The sequence below is a fragment of the Prinia subflava genome, chromosome 5 (assembly GCF_021018805.1).
Source record: "Prinia subflava isolate CZ2003 ecotype Zambia chromosome 5, Cam_Psub_1.2, whole genome shotgun sequence".
In the NCBI taxonomy this organism is placed as follows: Eukaryota; Metazoa; Chordata; class Aves; order Passeriformes; family Cisticolidae; genus Prinia; species Prinia subflava.
Window position 1 is genome coordinate 46,195,078 of NC_086251.1, and position 24,025 is coordinate 46,219,102.

The window sequence follows — 24,025 nt, forward strand, 5'->3', positions numbered from 1 at the left end:
TAGTATATTTTAATACAATTTTTTTATTCCATACTTTTGTTTCATCTGAGGCTCCTGTTACCTGCTTGAGGGTTATTTAAAATCTAAAGTTACTTCTTGTCAAAAACTGAAACAATATATTAGTATGTATTAATAATGCATACTCTCACCTACAGTTATGGGAGTGCAATGATTTTAGTCTTATTGATCAACTCTACGTTTTTGCCAAAATCATGAGGGATGTAATATGTGAATTTTATAGTAATGTAAGTGCTCCTACATAAGTAAATTTGTTTGATTTTGAAATTATTTTTTCAACTAATGACCAGTGCCTAAAGTTAAATGCACATCTGTAACATCGAGGCATTTTTGTATTAGTGTTGACATAATATTCCTAACTGGTCCTCATTAGTTACTGTTCCACATATGGTATGGACGACCACCTAATGTTCTTAAAACCATCTTCATATTTGCTGTAATACGCAGACACAATGAAATTAATGAAATGCAAGCTGAAATATCTCAATGTCCTTTATTACTTAGCTGAATAATTAATTTTTTTAGAATACAACTGCTATTCGTAAAAGAATTGTAATAGTTCATTTAATCATACAACTAAAATGCAAAGCCAGTTTCAGTGCCTTAGTCAGGCCCAGGTATGTCACAGTCAACTGAGATGAATCCCTGAATTAATGTTTAGTTCCATAGACTACTCAATGAGTAAGATGTGTTGTGCCTTCTAACACCAGTGAACAACTTTTTGGCTCCAAATACAATCCTTTAAAAGCCACAAATTCCAGTACACTACAGAAGGAAGATGTCCCTTACCAGTATTCCAGGTCCCTGCTGTCATAGAATTTACTGAGTAAAACTGTTCAAACTGAAAGGAGTAGACCATGTCTCCTACTACAGGGGGTGATCTTGACATTGCCCTTGTCCTGGTGGAACAGAAGCCAGCTCTTGTGTCTTGGCTGCAAAGCAAGCCAGCAGCAGGGCAGTGCTTGGGCTGGGAGGAGACATTGGTGTGATCTAGTAGCAGCCTTCTAATACATACAAGGAGGTTATCAAGAAAATGGAGCCAGGGACCACTTGTAATGACACAGGGAAGTGAAGGAGGCTTTGGCGTGGTGTGAAGAAAAACATTTCTCAATAAGGACAGTCAGCAGTGGAACAGGTTTCCTAGTGGCATTGTGCAGCCTCCATCCTTGAAAGTTTTCAAGATCCAACTGGACAGGACTTTGAGCAACCTCAGCTGACCTCATAGCTGACCTTGCTTTGAGGGCTTTGGACTTGAGATCTTCAGAAGTCCCTTTATAGTCTGAATTACTTGAAGATTGTATGTTCAGTCTGACGTAGTTGGTTTAACTGTGATAGATTTACACAATGCCAGATATGCAAGAAATTTTTCACTGCCTCTAGGAGCAGAAATGATCTGACACTACAAAAGACTAATAGTGATTTAGAGAAAGTAACATCTATCTCCCACCTTCCTTGTCTAAAGTGAAAATAATACATCAGAAAAAACTCATCCCCAGTCCCTGGAAGTGAACAGCAAAAGCCCTGAAGGGTAATTTAAATATTATGTGAACATGATAATTACACATTAACTGGTGATAAACCTACATTTTTTCCTGTCAGTATTTACCCAATTTTACCAGAACTTTTCAAGTAGATGTAAGTTCCAGCTTTTTCACTTATAGTAAACTTAATCTGATAGCTTTTATTTTTTTTTTTGGGTAGTGCAATAGGCTGTTTATTTGACATTTATGCCACTTGCAATATTACTGTCCAAATGCAATGAATACATCATTTTTGTCATAAAGTACCATGAAAAAGTGCTGAAATTTTCTTTTGTCTTCTTGAGTGGTATCATTGTGATCACCAGCAGCAGCTAAAAAAAGTGGGCAAAAATGGATTTTATTAAGCAGGCATCCTAAAGACCATGGTGTAATAATCTGGTTAATTTTTAGGAGATGTGCGTACATCTTCCAAATTCATTTTCTTTTAATCTATCATTTTTCAGCTTTGTAATGCTTGAATGTTAATCTAAGATTTGGCTAGGATGATCCAGCAGAAGCAAGAAAGCAAAGGTGTCAGAAAGATACACTTTCTGCAAATTTACTTTCATTGTGCAAAACACTGATTAGCTTCATAATGTGTGTAAGTTGAGATAATGTAATAAAATGGAAATTTGGATATATGTATCAGAGAGAAAATGTTTGTGCAAAATGAGGTCATCACAGAGTATAAATGCACTTGTGTTATTGTTTTTATTGTTTGGAATTTCCATTCCTCAATTTCTATTTTCTCTCTTTTCAGGAGCTTGATTCTGAATACACTGTGTTTCAGGTAAAGTTCTTTCCATAAGTACAATTATTGGATGCAATCATTGGGAAGGATTTCTGATTCACTGAATAATACTTGTTTTGTTGTTAAGTCCTCAATAGCCTTTTTTGTTGTTGGTGGTGAGGCATTACATTTGATAAGGGGAAAATTTTTGCTATTTTGAACAGGCAGCTTTTATATTTGATAGAATTTTATTTCTCTCGTATTTTTCATATATCTTTATTCAACAGTTCAGTGCTTTCTAAAAGCTAAATTGAATCTACCTTGTACTGAGTGACCTTCATCTGCAGATGAGATTAGGAAGAAAATGTATTGTATATTCACAGACAGAACAATGTTTGCGCTCTTAGGGCTCACTTTCATGTTTTATTTAATGCATGTAATGGGCTCTTACCCATGCTCTCCCTGATCTTGCAGCTCAGGCTCACTGCCTACCTTGTGTAGAATCTGGTAGCCTTGTAGGTGCATGATGATGATTTGCATCAGTGATGGAAGACTGAGAGAAATTAATTAATTTTCACTCTGCCCACATTAGCTCTAGATTATTGCAATGGCAAGAATAGTATTGTGCGGGTGATGGCATCTTTTGGCTCCAGCCCACAGTCAGAAGAGATTAAATGCAATGTGAAATAGCATCTTCAAATATATTCATCTATAACATAATTTACAGGTCTTTAATTACACTCCATGATTTCATGCAAGTTATTTACATAGATAATGGTTTCACTGAAACACTACTAGATATCTTCTTGAGTGTAATTATTGCCCTTCACATGACATGTAGTCATGTTCTGGGGTTTTCATTGTGTATGGAATAAAATATGTTATAATAGAAAAGATTATTGGAGAATACAAGCTCATAGGAAAGTGTGTTACAATGTTCAGAGAAAAAATTTAAATACTAAGTTTATATTTTTAATTTGATTTTTAGACTTTTCAGGAACAAGACAAAAATACTTGATTCAGTTACAAACTTCTCATAAACTGAGTGAAAAACACTTTGTCACTTTTCTTTCTGGAGTTTAGACTTACATACTGTATACTTATATACTGTATCACATTTCTGTACTTCCTTAATTGCTATTAGGTATTGTAAATTTTGTTCTGGTTATGAGTTAAGCAAGCTAAATTTGTTATGTTCTGTGGGTTGTCTGAAATTAGTTTCCTTTTCTTTTTCCTATTGTATATATGCTGTTTCATAAAAATGCAGTTTATATTCTCAAGCTCCAGACATGCTGCTTATCACAAAATTATCAGTCCCACAAAGAGAAAGCAGATAATCTGTAATCTCCAAACAGATGTTTAATTAAGGAATACTGTGTGATATTTGAATTTTTTCTTGGCTGTGAAGCCTTGGACTAGGAGCTTTAGATTGGAAGAGATGTCTAAGGAATCTATTTTTATGACAGATATTTGCCCAGTAATGACAAAGAGACATGTTGATTTTAAAACCTCATTTTTGCTTGTTAGTGAGTGGGAAAATCACACTAATACACCTATGCCTATGTGAAGAACTGACCTCAGTTTTAGCAATTAGTGTAGAGGAGTTACTACTTCCAATTTCTGGGAAAAGATCATTACTATGGGCAGATTTTTTTACTTCCAGTAAGAAATTAGCCAGTACTTGGCTATACAAGAGCTTTAATTGGAGCACATTCCCCATATAGACATGGGTATGTTGACTGCAGATATAAATGACTGAAAAGAATAGAGTACCATCAAGATATTAAAAATTCAACAAACTAAATACTTCATAGAATCATGAAAAACCCCTAAAGGTGTTGAAAATCTAACAGAAATCTCAACATTAATTAAAGGCTGTCATCCTACTACATAAGAAGAAAATAAAAGAAAATAAAGCAGATCTGGATTATGACTGTCTGGCCTAGATTCAGATCATCCTGCTGAATGCCCTTCTCTTAATTCTTGAACAAAGATTTCTAATTGTGGTTGAATCAGCTGGCTGAAACCCTCCTTTACTTCTGCACGGAAGAAAGCACTTTTTAAAAGACAAGTTAAATATTTCAGCATCTTTATATACACTTTCTTTTTGATTGTCACAAATTTGCATAGAAGTATAAGGGAAGTGTAGAGGAAAAGACAAGATGAATGAGAAGTGTCTCATTAAATGACTACTTAAATTATTAAATAAGCCGAGTTTCAGATCTTCTCATACCTCTTACTTAAGGAACAACATTTCCTTGTGTTTGACCTTTATTTCTGTTAAGATAGCATCAGTCTGTTTCTATTTTGAAAGGTCTTCTTAGCTAATATTGAATATACTTTTCCACCAGATTGCTGTGCTCCGTGTTAGAAAGGAAACAAAGCTAATTATTTTGGCAGTGATTTGTACTCTGGAAAATTTATGATGATCTGTTCAATATCTGATGGAAGATCAGGGATTGGTCTTGTGACTTCCTTTATCATGCCAGCTATATGAGTACTTTACAAGCATATCAAATTATCAAGGTGGTTGGACCTGCACTTACTTTGTTGGTATTTCTACATGGCTGCTACTGATTTTTCTGTTTTGTTTTTTCTCCCCACTGTTTTGGTGTCTTCACAGTCTACACAAAGCTTGTCACATAGACTAGAGTTATGCTTGCCTTTCCACGCTGCTCAGATTATCCGCCAAGACATACAGTGTAGTAATTTGTCAGTTCAGGTCACTAAAATGTATTCTGATACATTTTGTTTGTTTATATATTTATGAATTATATGAATATATTCCAATATATTTTATTCCAATTCCAATACAGGTTATGAGTAATCTGAAATGCCTAGGGTATATATTTATACAGTGTTTTACAGCTGATGCTTTGAACAAAGGATTTATTCTCATTTTGTACCTCCACCAGACGGATGGATATACTCAGCTGTTTTAAGTCAATACCTTATTCAAGCCTAATAAAACTGTGAAGTGAATAATATAGAAATGGTAAAATTGCTGATTAGATTATTTACTTAGTGTCTTGAAGATATTTTACTTTTTACTTATCCTTATTCAGGCTGCCTGGAACCTGAAAACACGAGCTTTGACAGAAATGGTGTATGTGGATGAAATTGATATGGATCAAGAAGGAATCGCAGAGATAATCCTGGATGAAAATGCCATTGCTCAAGTTGCACGTAAGATTGACTTTCACTTAAATACATTGACTCAACAAGAGCTCTATTGGCCATTTCTTATGTCATCTGCCATAGAATAGTACAAACTGAGGTGACCTGATGTGGATGCATGGCTGGAAAAGCAGGGACATGTGCACAATCCTGCTCTTAGCTTAAGGGATGAGTAGAAGATGAAACGTCCTTGAACCATTCCTTAGATGGGATAAGGAAGAAGTAAAGCTTGGAACAATAGCTGTAACAGGATGCTAGACAGAATGTGTTGACCATAAGTTAGGGAAGATTTGCAGCATTTAGCCTCGTGGACAGAGCTTCTGAACCAATTATGTATACTGCAAGGACACGTGAACACTATGATTAACCAATGATGTTCAGAGTTAGATGCATGATATGCTTAGCACAGTATAAATGTACGTCAAATAGCTGAATAAATGAGCAAGATTTTTAACTCATATTGAGTGTTGTCTTGACTCTGGCTGATTCCTCGGCCAACAACCTGATACAGCATTTAGTATTTGTAAAAAAAGCAGTTTGGATTGTTTTATGGTTGCGTGGCAATGTTGAGATCCACCATGTGTTCTTGATGTAACACTTAGGCCTGTCAGATAAGAGTTCAGACTGTGTTCAACTGTGTTTTGTCAGATTTTGCTCTACGTTTGAGGAAATGTAGTGAGCATAAAGGTGGTCACTTACTTTTTCCATCAGTATGTTGATTTCTTTTACTGCTTTCTGGCTTCTCTAGGCACTATGGGAAACCAGAGAAAAAATCTACCCATGGTGTACTGTGAATTTTATCCATATGCCTGTACTGTAGACAACAGTCAGATATCACCTTTTGGTTTTTGTCCTGCAAACATTATCTGATTTTCTTTTTTCTGCTTTTCTCTACTTCATTTTTCTCTTCCTTCACAGAGCAGTTCTTCAGCTCTGCCATTGATTCTTCAATTCTTTTTCAGCTTCATCAATTCCCTTCCAAGTGGGCAATAATTACTTGTCTTCCACTACTTTTTTGGCATTACTTGTATTTTTTTCTGTTTCCTTAATACAGTCTACATGGAAAGTTTTATGTAACTTGTGAAGCGTGGCTCTCCACCATGTATCTTGTCAAGGAATTCAAGGGAAGAACTGGACATAGGCCAGAACTGATACTTGAAGTGCTTAAAGTTTTCCTTGTCTTTATAGATGTAGGCAATTGCATATCTATCTGATTACATTTTTTAAATTTTTCATTACATGCTTAGTCACAGTCAAGCAATACTGGAGATGTGTCTATAGATTGTGATCAATTAATTATATATATCTGTCTTAAAACACCATAGTAATAAAGTTTAGAGTTTTATTTGATTTTGTGCCCTCTGTGGTAGAGATTATCTTCCAAGAAAAATAATTTAATGAGTACTATTTTGAAATAAGGCATTCTGGAAAAATTCTCATACCATGTTGAAACTGAAAAAAAAGGTGACTTTCTGGATAGCGTGTCACAGATTTCAAAACCAAAGAAAACTATTACAATAGTGTAGCCCGCTCTTCTGAATCATTGAGATAAGAATGCTATTTGTGCTTCAAATCTGCTTGGTGTGCCTGAGCTAGTATATAATTTTTCAGAAAGTATAGGAACTTTCCAAAGATAGAGAACCCCTGCAGTCTTTTGTAAATTATTAAATTTACTAGCTTTTATCAGTGTGCCATGTCTTTAGTGGGAATTATCAACTATAACTCCACCTGTTGCTTCTTTGTGAACATTTTATGCCTGATACGTAGTTCTTTTCAAAGGTATATTTCCAAAGTAAGTAATTACATCTGTTATTAAATCAACCAGTGATCTTTTCTTTGATAAGCTAAACAATCCTCTCATTGTGATCTGTATCTTTTAAATTTTGAGTAGAATCTTGAAACTCTTTTCTTAAGCCTTTCTAGTTACCCACTTGTCTTTTGTAGTCACCAAACCAGACAGTGGTCCACTAACATACAGAAAACACGTTTTTCATCTACACCTTGATTTTACTTTCTTTATACATCTAAGGTGTTCTAATATTGCCCTTTTTCATAAAAGATAAGCGTAGAAATTGCTAAACAGAGTGCAAGGTGGACAGAGTCAGTGGTGCCTAATGACAGGACCAGAGGCAGTGGGCACAAACTGAAACTCAGGAGGTTTTTTCTGAACATCAGGAAACATTTATTTTTACCTGTGAGGGTGACTGAGACCTGGCATAGGCTCCCAGGGAGACTGTGGAGTGTGCCTCCTTAGAGCTATCCAGAAACTATCTAAATAGGGTCCTGGGCAAGTGGCTTCAGGTGTCCCTGCTTGAACATGGTTGGACCAGGTGACCTCCAGAGGTTCCTTCAAACCTCCACCATTCTGTGGTTCTGTGATTACTCCACTTGTGCACATGACTAAATAAAAATGGGTGCATACTCAGTGTGGGCTTTTTCTTTTGCTGTTGAAGTGTATTAGCTATAGTTGGTCTTGACTCAAGTCTTTTACTGTGGCAGATCTTTCAGGATATCCTCCTCCACTGAAGTCATAGTTCACAAACATAAAACTGTAGCCACACCTTTCATATTACAATTAGCATTGTCTATACTTTTCCTACAAAGCAGTTTAAATCCTTCTGCATCAGTTACATATCCATTTCAGTTTTACATCTGCCCTTATCGTAGTTTCCAGATTAAACTCTCTTAATAATTTGCTGTCAGTCATGTGTTATTAAATAATTACTAAAGTGTATAGGATCCATGGGAAAAAACTACTGTGGTTCTTCTTCACACATTTGTAATGAAATCTTTCTTCCACCAGTTTTGGGGTTTTTTTAATAATTTTGCTGTGTTAATTTTCCATTAGTCTTGTTTATTAAAAAATGTCCTAGACCATTGTTTTCCAGAAAAGTCCATTATGTTACTTTTGGATGATTAACACCATAAATTTTCTCAGTTAATATTGTAATTGTGTTTTAAAGTGTTACCTTGACAGCATATTTTGCAGAAACTTGTACTAACTGGCATATAATCACAGCTGTTTCATTAACTGGGGAGTTAAAGGAGTCATCTGCAGTCATCACTAACTACTGAAATTTCGCTCTTAAATTCTGACACTTCTAGTGGCCACATGCACTGCTGTGGCCTTTTACATCTATTCATAGCTAGTTGGCTTGGGATTCCCAAACTAAGGACTGAGTTGCCTGGGGTGAGGTCAAAGGAACTATACCCTGTGAGCATTCTCCCAGTACACCAAAACCTCAAAACAATTGTAGTTATTAAAAAGCCTGTCTGAAAAAAGGAATTTTAATGTCTTGCCTCTTTTATATTACAGCAATAGCTTTAAAAAGGGTTGAGAAAGTGAAAGAGTAATACATTTGTCTGCTAGTCTGAAAAGTTGAAAGCTACGTTCCCTGTTTCTCTGAAGTGTCCTAATTATCATGTTAGAAACTGTGTTGTATGAACTATCCACCCTTTCTGTTCTGGAGTAAAAACTTCAAGATTCACAGGCCTATAAAAGGCAAGTAAGCAATAGAAATCCTAAGTGTGTCCAGCCAAAAGAGAGAGAATCCTAGGGTTTTTTATTTATTTTAGCACATATTGAATATTTAGTTGGTTTTACTAAGGAGATTGTGGTTAATACCTTCTTTTGTATTATTTAACTTTAAATACAGCTGTAGTCAGGTGGCTACTTAGGGTTTATCATAAGGTTTATTTTAGGGAAAAAAGAAGGAAGGAACTGTCTACCTGCCAGTTTATCTTCATTTCTTGGAAATATTTGCAATAAAAGCAGTTCGTAAGTATATAGAAAATATGCAGATGAATAACAGTGGTTTGTCAAGAATTGTCTGTTTCAACTTAAATCTCATTTCTTTCTGTACATAGTAACGAGCAGTGAAGAGACTGCAAGGTATAGATGTCATGTGTTCCTTTTAACCGAGTATTTAAAACCATCTTATAGACATTCACTTAGAAAAACTGCAGGTTAGAAAAACTGCCCAATCAAATGTCAGTTCACCTGGGCTCAAGCTGGTTCAATGTTTTGTTTTCATTGCTGACCTTTGGGTATGGATTTAGAGCACTTTACAGTGCTCTAAATTGTAGGTGGGGATCTTACCAGGGTCTAATGTCATGAGATACTGTTCTCCATCTGCTCTGTAGCTGAAGGTTTAGATTTACTTACTCAAGTCTGGGTGCCAGATAGAAAATATACCATTTTGAGTTAGCCTGCTCTCATTGTTTCAGTGACTTTCTTACTTTAGCACTGTGTAGTGTTTCTAAGGTGTTGCTGACAATTGTTTGGGTCAATCTCAGTAAGCATCCACACAGGCACTTGTTCTCTTCCCCCCAGGTGGGATGGAGAAGAGAATGGAGAGGGTGAAAGAAAGAAAACCAATATTCATTGCTTGTCAGGTTTCTTGCAATAGTCTATCAGTTTATCAGTAGTAAAATGCAATACCTGCATATTTGCAATATTTGGGGTTGTCTTTTTGTTTAGTTCTTTGTCCTCTTAGTTTGAGTAAAGAAATTTCTGGCTTACTGTTTAAAGTAAAACACAATCATGTTTGAAGTCCTCTGGACAAGGGAGTAATATCTCAAAGTGAAGTGAGAAATGCTCTTATTTTGTAGGACCAGGAACATCTTTGAAACTTCCTGGAACTAGCCAAGGTGGAGGCCCCAGCCCAGCTGTTAGGTATGTGATAGTTTATTTTTAAAAATGTGACAAGTTAAAAATGAACAAATCATAAACTTCTGAAAATGAAATGCTTCATGTATAGCTGTTTACATTCCCTATCAATAAATACTGCTTAACTTAAGGATAATGTACTTAACATCTTCAGGCCAGTAACTCAATCAGGAAGACCTATTACAGGATTTGTGAGACCCAGCACGCAGAGTGGGCGGCCGAGTACCATGGAACAGGCGATGAGAACGCCTCGGACGGCGCTCACAGCTCGGCCGATCACCAGTGCTTCTGGGGGATATGTCAGGCTGGGCACGGTGAGTTGCTTGCCTCTCTTCCCAGAGTGGGAGATTTCTTGGTCACAATATCAGGCACACTGACACTGCTGTTTACGTAAAAGCTGCATCTAAACTCAAGTTTGAAGGAGGCGAGTATTTTTAATTTTTAATTTTTTTTTCAAAATAGAGTTTGAAAATATAACTTCTTGTGCATTTGCTAGTCTGTTTACATTAAAAAAAAGTACATAAATTCACAAATTCACCAGGATTCTTATAAATTCCAAATTCACGTGCTCCTTGAGACATATTTTTATTCATGGAAGGCCATGCAAAGACGGTGACATGATTTCACCATAAGTGTCTACTACAAAACAATTGCTAAGCACTCAATGTCTGTCACTTCAAAAGTTAACAAGAATAGTCTATACTAATTTATCCCATTCTATTGGCAAAATAATTGAGGTGCAACCATCATGAATATGTAGTACATATTCAAATCACATTAATGGTAAAAAGTGGCATCTCCACACCATTGTAGGAAAGACCTAATCTTCCTAAGTATTTCTTGAAGATTTTTTTTGGTTATGTATCCGAACTACCAAGCTACATCCTTAGGCACTGTATGGAATTAGTGGGAAGAGAGAGAGAAGAAAAAGGAAAAGTCTGTACTGCGCACTAGAGCAGTAAATCTACAAATGTTTTCTTTAGAATTTGGGTTTTTTGCATACTAATACTATTTTGAAAATCTTCAGGAAAAGTGTAGGGGATCTTTCCAATTAAAAAGCTTCCTTTTCCCCCTTAGGCTTCAATGCTAACAAGTCCAGATGGCCCTTTCATAAATCTGTCTCGACTGAATTTATCAAAATATGCTCAGAAACCCAAACTGGCAAAGGTATGTAACAATTTTAGTTAGTGTTGTGATATCTTTTTCTTGTTTTCTGGTGTCATTCTAATGTAACTGTACATGGGATTGAGGATGAAAACAATGATGAACAGTGGTTTAGATATTAACCTGAGAAAGATTCTTTGTTACTCCCCTTTTGACTTTACGAGACTTGAAATTGAAGGTATGTCTAAAGAGATTATGGTGAAAGTATAAGCTAGGAAAAACATTCATATAGGAAAAAATATTCCACTGGCAAATAACTTTGAACTGTACATCTAGGAGTGATGAAGGGCAACTAAAAAAAGGAGCCAAGAGCAAAAAACCAGCAGAACCTTTTATAATGTCTGGGAATGGGGTTCTGTGTACAAATAGATGGCAATCCTGGCATAAAAATGTTCACAGTATTTGGATTTTTTCCTTTGCTTTTATGGCATGAGTTAATACTTTTTATGTAAAAAGGTACCTTTTTTTTGTTCAGAATACTTCTTCATTTTCAGTTCAGATCATCTGATTGACGGTCAATGAAACTATCTGACAATAGAACAGGTTTTTGTGGGTTATCTGCCCGCAGCTTACAGATTTCAGCTCTGAGTGGCAAGCAGCTGAAAGGTGGCTGAAGATTTATCATTCTATTGCCTTTCAGTTGAATCTTTCCCCAACAGAACCAGTTAGCTGTGTTGAACATCTTTTCTGTGCATAGTGTGTTCATAAAAAACAACTGTTGGGCTGAGGCCATTTTGCACAACGTATCAAGTGATTATCTCTAGGGAGCACAAAGTATCAAACACACTCTAGGGAGCTGTACTTGGCTCTCAGCCTAAAGGTGAACAAACAAATATGAATTCAGTCTACTTTGAGAAACATAATAGAGAACACTGTTAAGAAAACTGGCAGTATCTGATAATGTGCTGGTGGAAATAGCTCTTCCAGTCCAAAACTTTGGTTAACAGTTTTTCATAAGCAGCCAGGAAATTTCTTTGCTTTTTAAGCCTGATCTAGATTGATGTAGGGCATTGCATTTCAGTGTGGTTTTCAAAGGAAATAAATCTTGTGTAATTGCACTGTGTCCTTCACCCACTGCTTGCATCACTATCCCTTGGCCTCTTAACCAAACTAGGCAGAAAAATAGGTATCAAGTAGAGTAGGTTCTGGTTAGGTAATCGAAGACCTCCAGAGTAACATCTGAGGGCAGTTACAAATCAGTTCGTTATCAGTGCTGAAAAAGCACTGCTTGCTTTTTGTCCAGTTGTGTCCTTGCCAGCAAGCAGCCAGCAGATACATTATTATAAATCCATTACAGTCTGGATTCTTCAAGGCTTAATTTCTTACATTACAGGAATGTAAGAAACCTGGGAAGGATTAAGAAGCACAAGATGTATCCATAAAAAACAGGCTTAGTTCTTCTGCTTGAAGACAGCTAGCTTTTCATTGTGATTGCTGGCTACATGCTATTTAAGTAGGTAGGTTAGCTTTCAGAGGAAATATTCTCAACAACGGCTCACAGGAATGAGAAACATACATATTTTTAACAATTTGGGGTTTTAATTAGCATTTTCTGTGGCAGATTTGTCTTCCTTCAGTTTTATATGAAAAGAAGCTTAAGCCAAAAAATGTAAATCAACAGTCATGGAAACATCCATAGGCAGCAAGTGTACTTGTCATTATTATGAAGCTAATACATTATGACATTAACATTTCACACAGAATGTAAGATCTAAGTTTAAATTTGGAGCTACATTGATTTGTAGCTTTTTTTAAACAAAACAGCATTAAGGCTAAAGCCAAAGCAGGATGTGAAAATGCAGACTGCACTCTCTGTTAAGAATAATTGATTAAAGTTGTAAAACTTTCTGAGCTGTCGCCTCTCCCAGTGCATAAAGGTGATAAACCTTGTAGCTATTGAATTCACATAATTAGCCAGTCTGTTCATGTTTGTATATGAACATCTCCTACATACTTCTTCTTATGTGTTTGCAAAGTAGCCTCACTGTATCTTTTTTGAAGTTAGATTATCTGTCTGAGGTTTTCCAATGATCTGAAGTATACAGAAATGTGGCTTGTCTTTGACTAACATTAACCATGTTAAAGACTATCCCAGGAAACACCATAGAGGACATATAAGGTATCACCTGTCACCAGAGAAAGCCTCTGGTAAATCCCAGTTAGCAACTGTTCTCTGGTATGAAATGGAAAGGTCTCTCTTTTTTAGCTTGTGGATTTTTAATAGACTTATTAAGATAACTGTAGATATTTTTATCTAAGTGAATGTTCAGTCACTTAAATCCTTTTGAAGGTCAGAGTCTGTGCGTAACAGCAGTAAATTCCTCATGCCAGCCATGCAAGAAAACATCTTTTTTGTCACTTTAGATTTACGCACTTTTACTGAATGCTTCTCTGCTATTGAACAAGAGGAGGAAATGTTCCACTACTTCTTTATTGTCTATTCTTTTCTTATCTACCTATTCTAAGCTCCTTATAAATGTGTTACTATTTATAATTCTTTAATGTCTTTTAATCATCTGTTCAGAGTCTTTTCTGACCAAAACTAGAAGAAAAGTAGGTTGTGGTTTATTTTCCTCACAAGATACAACAATTCATTACTAATTCTCTAGTTTCCTGAAGGTAAATATTTTAAGAATTTTGTCTAAGAGAATCGAGTAGAAGGGTCATGGAAGCCCTTAGGAGACTGAGGTCTTGTTCTGTATTTTTGTCCTCATGGGGCAGTATTTTCTCCTGTTTTTTTAGAATGAATTAAACTAATTTAGAAAAATGTTCTGTTCTTTTGAAGCAATTAAGATGTGGGATTTGGATGCTGAAGAAGGTCAAGGTTCAACTCAGCTGAACTTGTGTTACTAGCACCCATAACACATTTTGGGAACAGAGGCTTTCAGTCTCCATTTAGTTACCAGTGTCTTTCAATGTCATTTGATTCGCTGAAAATGCCACCCCCATTACCTGATATGTATTCATCTAATATTCTAGTGCAGAACAGCTACAAGGCAATATGACTTAATTAGCTTTATACAGGAGGAAATAAAGCTGCAGTTATTTTGCTGTGTAATTGTTGTGGGCTTATAGGCAGTTAACCACAGCACAGCTGATGAATGTGACTTCTTTAAGCTTTGGTGTGTTTGAGTTCCAGAAGCACAATATTATTAGCACTTATTTATCATTTACAAACAATTTTTAAAAATATTTTTTCCTTTACAGATCCCAAAACACTGTAGAGCTTAATTTTTTTTTTCCAAAGGCAAAATTTGCTCAGCTTGAATTCTTAATAAACCTGTGTTTAATTTAAGTGGGTTTAGCACTATGTAAGTACCTGAGTGTCCATTGCAAAAAAGCTTTTTTAGATCACTGGTTGATTTTACAATTAAAAAGCCATTAAAATGGTACCAGATTCTCAAATATGTATTCACTTCCAGATTATAGCTGTCTTTTTTGTTTTAAAGTGATGTTAAGCACCAAAGATAAGAGGAATTCCACTAATCTTTTGCAACAAATTAGGAATTAAGATGCTTTCCTGTGATGACAATGTAACACATCTATATTTTTTTGTCTTTTGGAGTCTTAAATAAATGTAAATGTCAACATTTGTTATGTGTGAACGTGATTGTTTTCGTGAGGAATTAATTTCTGCTTAGCGTAATCAAGATTATGTATTCCTCTAAAAGAATATTATCATTTTTTCTCTTCAAATATGACAATGTTTTAAATATTCTTCTGGCAGGCATTGTTTGAATATATCTTTCACCATGAAAATGACGTAAAAAATGTAAGTAACTCATATGTTCCTTTTTCAGATTTTATTACGTATGATTCAGTTATTTCTGTCAGTATTCTGCTGAAGTAAGGATCCAGGTAGAACATCACAAGCACAGAAGTGAAGCATTAATAGTTGTTTAAGAGGGAGAAATCCTTTCTTGCAGGGATGATAGTTGGCAATGATAATTGGCAAATACAAGATATGGATTGCTATCTTTTTTTGAGAAGCAAAACATGCTAATTCTTAAAACTGGGTCCCTCAGCTACCAACATGACAAGGTCTCTGAATCTACTGGATTCATGTTAATGGAATTTATTGGAGCCTGAGTGATAGCTGAACTACCTAGAAAGTTTAGAGTCCTGAGGCTTGAGTATAAGTTACTAAAGAATGTCCATTAACAGAAGAAGGTGAAAATACCTCACAAAACAGATATTGTTGAATATCACTTGACATTTTATACTCCTGAGATGATTGCTTATGCATTTGGATGTATAGAAAGAAAATGTATTTGGTGAAACGGCATAAAAATAAAATATCAGTAGGATTTTGGATACTTCTTCTAGAAATGTAAATATGTAGTGCTGAGGTGTTTTGTGACATCAAGAGAAGGATTATATTGTCCATATGATTGTCTGTAGTATTCATTCTTCAAATATTTTCCTGACTATAGTTTCCCTCTTAACCTAGGCAAAATTTTTGTTCTGTGGTCCTTCTGTTACTTCTCTGAATGGGAAAGATCAAGTTTGGACACATATTGTTTAAGCTTTCAGAAAGAGATAAATGTTGCAGAGGGTTTTTTGGCAGTTCACCCAGGGAAAGAATCTCTTTATGGAATTAATAAAGTTTCAGTATGTTTCATTGCTATGTTAGATATGTGCACCCTGTTGAAATGGATTTAAAATGTTCAATTTTGTTTGAAAGAAGTTTATGTTAATAATGCATAGTTGATTAAATAGTTATTGAACTTTCTGCAACACTACAAGCTGGTGTGCAATTAGATCTGGAGTTAAAATCTCCAGTTAATCAACAGCACACACCAAAAATATTTTGCTGTTGTTGACATAGCTCCTAATAATTTCCAAATGTACTGCTATGTGAAGATTTTTAATCTAGTATCAAACGATTATAGTTGTATGCTGTCAATTTATTGCATAGCATTCTTTTAAGAGGATTGAATTGTAATGCACTATTAATCCAAAATATCATTGAAACAGTAAATGCAAGTGTCAGAAGAGTCAGAGAGAAATAGAAATTAGCATTTATATATCCAGCACTGAATATGAAGGAAGTGGCTGGATTTTAGCCCACTAGTAATTAAAAATTGATGTTTGTTACTGAAAATCCAGTTCACTAAAAACAAAAGGGTCACTTGATATGATGCTACACGTGCCTACACTTTTAGCACATGCAGGATTTGTAGGCTAGACATAGATTTATATAATGCAAGTAATTTTCCAAGAACTCCAGGAAAAAAAATGGAAGATGTTTTTGCACTGTACTCCATGTATTTTGAAGTCCTTGCTGAGAATCCCAAATCACTGTCTTGCAGGAAAAGTTCTGTCTATATTTTTTACCCACCTGAGCCATTTGAATAAATGCTTGTAAGCAAAGAGGTGTCAGCTTAATCACCACCATTTTCTGTGTAATGAGAGAGAGATCAGTGTTTGGTTAATGATTGCATCTTCTTAGAAAAAAATATTGTTGTGGGTTGAATTCACACATCACAGAATGAGGTGTCTTTATCACGTAATGTGTTATCTCTGAAGAGATATTATTTAGCTGCTCAGTTTGCTTTTTCTCATTTGCTTTCACTGACTTTTCTTATGTGCTTTCTACACCATTTGCAATGTAACTCCATTCTCCAAACTGTTCTCCCTTTCTTTTGAACCTCATCTGCATTAATTTTTCTTTTAAAAAAGAAACACTTTAATGCCTGCTAAAATGCATCACTGTTAATTCACCTCTCCTAGCAATGGCATTTCACAAATTCAACATCTTGCATCTGCCTGAAAAGAATTTGGTCACTTAGAAACAGAAACAGCAGATATGTTAACTTTTAAAAATTGATCTGGCTCTTGCTTGAGCACTTCTTAGAACATTTGCTGACATCTCTTACATCTTTGTATTTCCTGCTGTTGTGTGATGATGGATATTCTTAAAACCCAGCACTTTATCAGCACTGCATCAGATGAGATGAAAGAGCTTGAAAGGCTTGGAAGCCTGGGAAATTGACTTAAGTTTGAAAAGTTTTTACTTTGGCCTTTCTACGTGGATAGAGTACCACTTCCTGCAGTTTTGCAAATAAAACAAAGCAGTGGTGACAATATCCTTTCTTTGTCACTAAGCTGAACTGGAACAGTCTGTACTGTTCTCATTTGAATTATTATTTGAGAAACAAAGGCAGTTTTATTATTTATCTTCTGTTTCATATTCAACCAGTATATAGACAGAAAAAAAAAAAAGACTCATCAATTTCAGTTGAGAAATGTCATTAATCAGTGTGCATTCAACTGGATAAATAGCGCAAGGAAATTGGTTCAAATTAAAACTAAATATATCTGTAATCTATCAATTATCAGAAACGTGGGGATGCAAGAAGAAGAGAGAAGCACTGAGCTTTTCAGCACTTGAAAATATATTCAAAAGTCTTTTGTCCTATGTAATGAAAAATTAAACACTTGTCTGAAGAAAATACTATTTCTGAATCCATTATTGATCTTGACTTGTTTCCTTTTGAACACATATACTTCATAACTGACTTTCTGTACTCCTTGAGCTATTTCTAAAAGCCAGTTTAGAGGCTAAATGCTGTAAGTGCAGAGCAGTTTCAAAGACTTGTCCAGAAATAGTTCTGCTGCTACTTTCTTTGGCAGACCATGACGTTTTATTTTGCCATTATTCACAGGTGGGTAATGATGACAAAACACTTTGTCCTGAGGAAACACAAAGGTTGTACAATATATACTTGTGGCCAGAAGTCATAACCTCTCATTTTTCCTTGGTTCTTCTCAATACGTTTAGTTTATACTCTCTGATGGAAATCTATTTAAAATGGAATTGTGTTAGATCTACAAAAACTAGAAATCCAGAAGACGATCACCAAAATAAATTGTGCTAAGTTGACTATTGACTAATGTCATTTCCTCAGCTATCTGATAGACTATCTGGTGTTGATTTGTCTACAAATATGACTTTAGTCAATAATTGTTGCTGGGAAAATTACTGCCATTCAACAGCACATGAAAGAAGTAGCAAATGCTTACTGTTGTTTCCATCTATTTAATTTCTAGGTGCATACAATACTCAGTGTAAAATTACTGTTTCAAATAACTGTACATTTACCAATTTAATTTTGCAATAGAATAGTAAATTGCCACAACCCTACAGGCTGTTTTATGCTGCGTTACAGCTGGTAGATAGTTTGGAAGTCTTAGTTATAATAAAGTTTAGGTAAGGAAAGTAATGGTAAAAAAAAAGAAACTCAGAATCATGCTAAATACAGTTAAAGAATCTACATTAATTTTCATTCCTTAAGAAAAACTGTTTTTAAAAATAAAACAGAAAATCCAACAAGTACCAGAGTTTTTTAGCACTTTTATTTGCACAAACATAAGAAGTGGGAATAAAAAAAATTTGTTCTGAAATGCTTCCCAGGGTTAAGACTGTTGTTGAAATGGATTCTGCATTCTTGAGTATGCTGAGTGCTCTAGATGGTAACAACTTCAGTTCATCAGTATGTCCAGATGATGAGTTACATCCTAAAGTTTTTTAAAACTTTCAGGCAAGCAATGTCAGTTTTGAACTGATATATGTATTACAATCAAAAATCCTTAAAAGGACGTATCAGTATCTGCCCATTCCAAATCCATCCTGGTTTTCCCTTTCAGTTATTGGTATGACTACACTAACATCCAGCAATGCACAGGAGTGCGGACAGGCATATTACTACTGCTCTTATAAATTGGTTTTAAATTCACATGTTGTGCAGATTGAACATTGATTTGTACCCAAACTGTACAATTAAAAACCCAAGCTTGCAGCAAACTGAAATTTAAATATGCTAGCAGTTGGTTGAAAGCTAAAGGCAAGTTGAAAGCTTTTACTTTTAAAAGACCATTTTAATCCATTAACAAACATTTCAAGGGCCACATTGTCAAAAGATTTTTTTTGTAATACCAGCAGAAACTTTTAACTATTAGCATGTTAACACTGAGAAGGCATTAACAAAGCCTTCTCAAGCAAACACATTTTAGAAGTATTTGTGACTTTGGTAGTATTTTTGATTGAAGCTGTTGTAATCGCATGTAAAGTATCAGAAACAGGACATTTCTATTCCTTTCCTTTTTCATTAATTGGAAAATATAAAAACAGGATAGAATTTCATAAACTAGCTTCAAAATAAGTCATGCTGTGTTTCTTGATGTTAGTAGAAGATCCCAGGAAGAGTTCAAGATCTGCACTGACAGATAAACTGCTGATGTTACTGTCTACTAAGCCTGAAGCAGTCTTAGTTTGCATTTTCCAATCACAGCCAAAATTGTTAGCCTTGCACAAAATAGTTATCAGAAGCAATTAGGATACCAGAAAGAAACCTGAATGTGTAGCTGCAGAAGGGATCATTTCTGAAGCTCAGTCCTCCTTCTTGAGCCCCTGCCATCAGAGAACTCTGAGGAAAGCTCTTTGGAGCACGGTATTTGCAGTACAATCCTTACTCCTCTGAAGTGGCTGCTCCTGCTGCATTAGGAGCAGGTGTGGTATTTGACAGTCATTCACGTTGTTTATACATTTGTAAATGCAGCAGAAGTAACCAATGTTTTAACACCGACTGCTTTCATAGATTTTCCAGTACTGGGACAAAATTGCTTATGTACCTTCATGTGAAAGGATGAATCTGTCTGGAAGGGTATTGGACAGTTTCTGTCTTGAAGCAAGCTTATTCCCAAGTATAGTTGTAGCATCCAGAGGCCCTGTTGGGCAAGTTGCAAAGACATTAAGCAACAAAGGCAGCCAAGATAAGAGCTGCCATCTAAGGCCTTCGGGGATTCCACCTAACTTGAAGAAACAGTGAATTCAGAGTTGTAGGTTTACCTCAGTCTTCTCTCTCCTGTCACAGAGGCAGGGAATGACAGCTGTCTCTTTCTCGTAGGGACAGCACTGATGCAACTTCTTATCCCAAACTGCTACTGAAAAATTATTCTTTTTCACAAAGCCAAAAGGGGTTGCAACTTGTCTAAATTGTCATAGCTCCACTCACTTTTCGTTATGTCAGATCTAAACCCATTGACTACTTGCAGCCTCATTTTGTCAGCAGAAAGAACAGTAATCCAGCATAGGCATAGATGTCACCGAGTTGTGTTCTTACAGCATTTCAATATTCAGATTAATTTTTCCTGGAATTATTTCTTTCTCTGCTACTGAGTGAGTGGTGTACAGAACATTTGCGTGTTGTTCCTAATAGATAACTTGTTTCTGATTTCTGTGGTCTGCAAAATGTTTACCCAAAAAAACAGGCAAGAAAGGTCAATTCTTTGTTACAAAAACACTGTTTTAAAGCTTTTTACCCCCCTTCTGGTGATATCCTGCAAATATAACAAGCATAACATGGCTTTGATATGTTTTGAGACAAAATGAAATTAAAAAAAAACCAGCACAAGTGCTTCTGTGGCAGGTTGTGGTATAGAAAAGACAGATATTTGTTTTAACAGAGGTGTTGAAATTATAGCTAAAACATGAAAGGCCATAGATTCTGATTGTGGTGGCTGATCAGAACACTTTGATTAGCTTACCTGCTTTTCCAGTATACCAGACAAAAGAGATTTTAGACCTTCATTATCTTCAATAGATATCTATTTCTTAGACTATTTCTCTGGTTTTGCTGTAATAAAATAATTGTTTACATTGTAGACTTTTTAAAGGAAGAAATATTTCTTATTGTACACATTTGAGAGTTTCCAGAAGTGATGGCAACCTGATATTGTCAATGAGATGAAAATTTCTACAGTATTTCACACTCACTGAACTTACTTTGTTTATTTCAGTTGATTTTTACTTGGTTTTAACAACTTTACTGAAAAAGGATGGGAAGCTTGGAAAAAGTGTTTGTGCTTAAACAAGTAATCAGTATATTCTGAAGCAGCACTGTAGGAGTCTGATCAAATTAATTTTCTCTTTGATTTGGAAGAAACTGTTTGAATTGATTACTTTTTTTCATAGGGACAAATAATCCTCTCAGCTATTTTATGCACTGAACTATAAAAGTAATAAACAAAAAGCAGCGGCTCCAACTCAATTTAACTGGACTTTTGTTCAAAATTTTCTCTTTAAAAAAATTTTCACCCTGTTTTCTTTGTGTAAACATTAATTTTAAGATGATGGGTTTGTTTTGGAAGGCTCTAGATTTGGCAGCTCTTGCCACTGAGCACGCACAATTCAAGGACTGGTGGTGGAAAGTCCAAATTGGAAAGTGCTACTATAGGTAAGCCATTGTTCATTTCTTCTGTGCTGAGTGACTGTGAGTGCAGGACCTGTCCTGCTGGGTGTGTTGGGCAATGCTGAACACTGAGAAATAGCTCAGAAAGTGTTTTTTGTTGGAAAGTGCTGTACATACTGTTAAATCTTTTTTAATGTACAAGGAGACCACTGCTTGAGACAAAGTCATCCATACTGAGTAACTGAATTAGTTGCAATTTTGCCTTTGTTAGTGGATTTTAGTCATTATTTGAGAAGTCAGTCAACAAATGCAAAGAACTATTATTAAAACAGACCACAAAAAATAAATATTACAGTATTAGTTTGAGAAATAACATGTCAACTTCAGGGCTTCAGATTGATGAAACAATACAGAATAAAATATTCATGTTAGACATTTTCTGCCAGAATTGGGTTGGGTTCATTGCCCAAGAAATACCATTTAAAAATATGCTGAGGCCTCAGGCTGGCACCCCATACACAAGCATCAAATCAGAGTAGGATAATGAGAAATATTAGCAATTCTTAAAACAACTACCCAGCCTTTACTTCTTCCTGGGCTGAACTTCACTCTTGATTTTCTCTGCATCCTCCCTTCCCAGCAACACAGAGGGACAGGGAATGGAGGCTGCAGTCAGTTTGTCTCTGCTGCTCCTTCCTCGTCAGGGGAAGGACTCCTCACACTCTTCCCTTGCTCCCCCCCAGGAGCATGAGTCCCCCCCAGGGTCACAAGTCCTGCTAGTAGACCTTCTCCAGTGTGGGCTCAGCTCTCCACAGGGCCACAGTTCTTGCCAGGAGTATGTTCCAGCATGGGCATCCCATGGGGTCACAGTTCCCTTTGGGCATCCACCTGCTCCAGCATGGGTTCCTTCACAGGCTGCAGGTGGAGCTCTGTATCCTCTTAGTCCTTCATGGGCTGCAGAGGCACAGCTGCCTCACCATGGTCTTCACCAAGGGCTGCACAGGAATTTCTGGAGCATGTCCTCCTGCTCCTTCTGCACTGACCTTGGTGTCTGCTCTTCTCACAAATTCTTACTCCTCTCTCTGCCTGCCATTGAACTATTTTTTCATCCTTCTTAAATGTATTATCCCTGCATGTTACATTATTCCTATGCTGATTGTGGAGGCACTACCACCATCATGGGTGGGCTCAGCCTTGGCCAGCCATGAGTCCATCTTGGAGCCCTCTGGATTTGGATCTGTCACACATTGGGGACATGTCAGCTTCTCGTAAAAGCCATTCCTGAATCCCCCAGCTATCAAAGCCTTCTCATCAAACCCAATACATGAGCTTAGAGGTCACTCATTATGTTCAGGTTTTTTATGTCTTGTGTTACATAGACTGATGCATCCAAGCAGCTACATGGACTTCCAGGGTCCCAAAATACTTTATGTCCCCATTGGCTGCTTTTGTTTTTTTTAGCTGGCTTGTTCTGTTTGTGTTTTGTGTTTCTTCAGCATGTATGTGCTCTTTGGCTGAAGGAAACAAAAGACAATTTGTATATGAGAAAGTATACCATTTTTTGTTGTTGAAATTGCACAGCCCTCTTAATTTTAGAGATTAGTGCAAAACATTTGACTGTAATTATGCAAAATAAATGCCTTTGAGATGAAATAGACTTCTGTGATGTTCCTTAACAGTGGAGATTATCTGTGTGATCTTTGCCATGGATGAGGAAATTCTGGTCTGAAGGAGTTTGGGTAGAGTTGAGACATTAATTGCTCATTTTCTACTGTGTGTTCTAAGAGCAGGAGGAGTTCCTATGAATAAAAGTACCTCATTATTCACCATTCAGCCAGTCCATTCATAAGGCTGCATGTATAAGAGGGGGCCAAATTTCATGGATTTGTCTTTTTTATAATTTTGAATTGTTGTTTTATTATCTTTATATAACGACATGCTTTTGTTAATGTGCACAGAAATATGTGGTCATAAAATATGCTTTCAGGCAGTTCATGTTTGATTTAGTTTGAACTGGTTCATTATTTAATAAGCTTCTAAAAAATACTAAAAAAAACAGTAAACAAGTACCTTTTATATGTGTCTGTTGTCTCTTTAGGTTGGGATTATATCGTGAAGCTGAAAAACAATTTAAGTCAGCCCTTAAGCAGCAGGACATGGTTGATACATTCTTGTATTTGGCAAAAGTAAGTCATAGATACATCATCGTGTTTAAAAGTGTATGATCTCCATGCCTGAGGCAATACATGCTAACAGTTGCAGTGGAAGTCAATAGTTTATGAAATTATTTTAGAGCTCCCAGATTTCACAAACAAGATTTAAAAAAATCTCCTGTTACTGTATTCTTTTTTCTAAGCTCCAGTGAGGATTATGTAGCTAAAAAAATTATTTGAGTTCCAGTATGAAGAACAATGTGGCTATATATGGTCTCCTAGGAAACAAATGCAATAAATGTGTAAATAAAGAGCAAAGCTCAAAATCCTAGTTTCACAAGCAAAATCAAAACAAAGTGAGCTTAAAGGAAGCAATCAGAGACCTTGAAACAGGGAATGTT

At 35.9% G+C, this 24,025-nt stretch overlaps 1 protein-coding gene across 1 annotated transcript in view; it reads left to right on the forward strand.

Moving 5' to 3' along the window:
• TTC8 (tetratricopeptide repeat domain 8) overlaps nt 1–24,025 on the forward strand; it is a 42,354-nt gene that overhangs the window by 6,104 nt on the left and 12,225 nt on the right. Inside the window, exons 2-9 of the mRNA XM_063399141.1 lie at nt 2,299–2,328; nt 5,334–5,454; nt 10,057–10,120; nt 10,269–10,428; nt 11,192–11,281; nt 15,006–15,050; nt 21,431–21,516; nt 23,570–23,657. Coding sequence (XP_063255211.1) covers nt 2,299–2,328; nt 5,334–5,454; nt 10,057–10,120; nt 10,269–10,428; nt 11,192–11,281; nt 15,006–15,050; nt 21,431–21,516; nt 23,570–23,657 — 684 coding nt within the window. The remainder of the gene's footprint in view (nt 1–2,298; nt 2,329–5,333; nt 5,455–10,056; nt 10,121–10,268; nt 10,429–11,191; nt 11,282–15,005; nt 15,051–21,430; nt 21,517–23,569; nt 23,658–24,025) is intronic.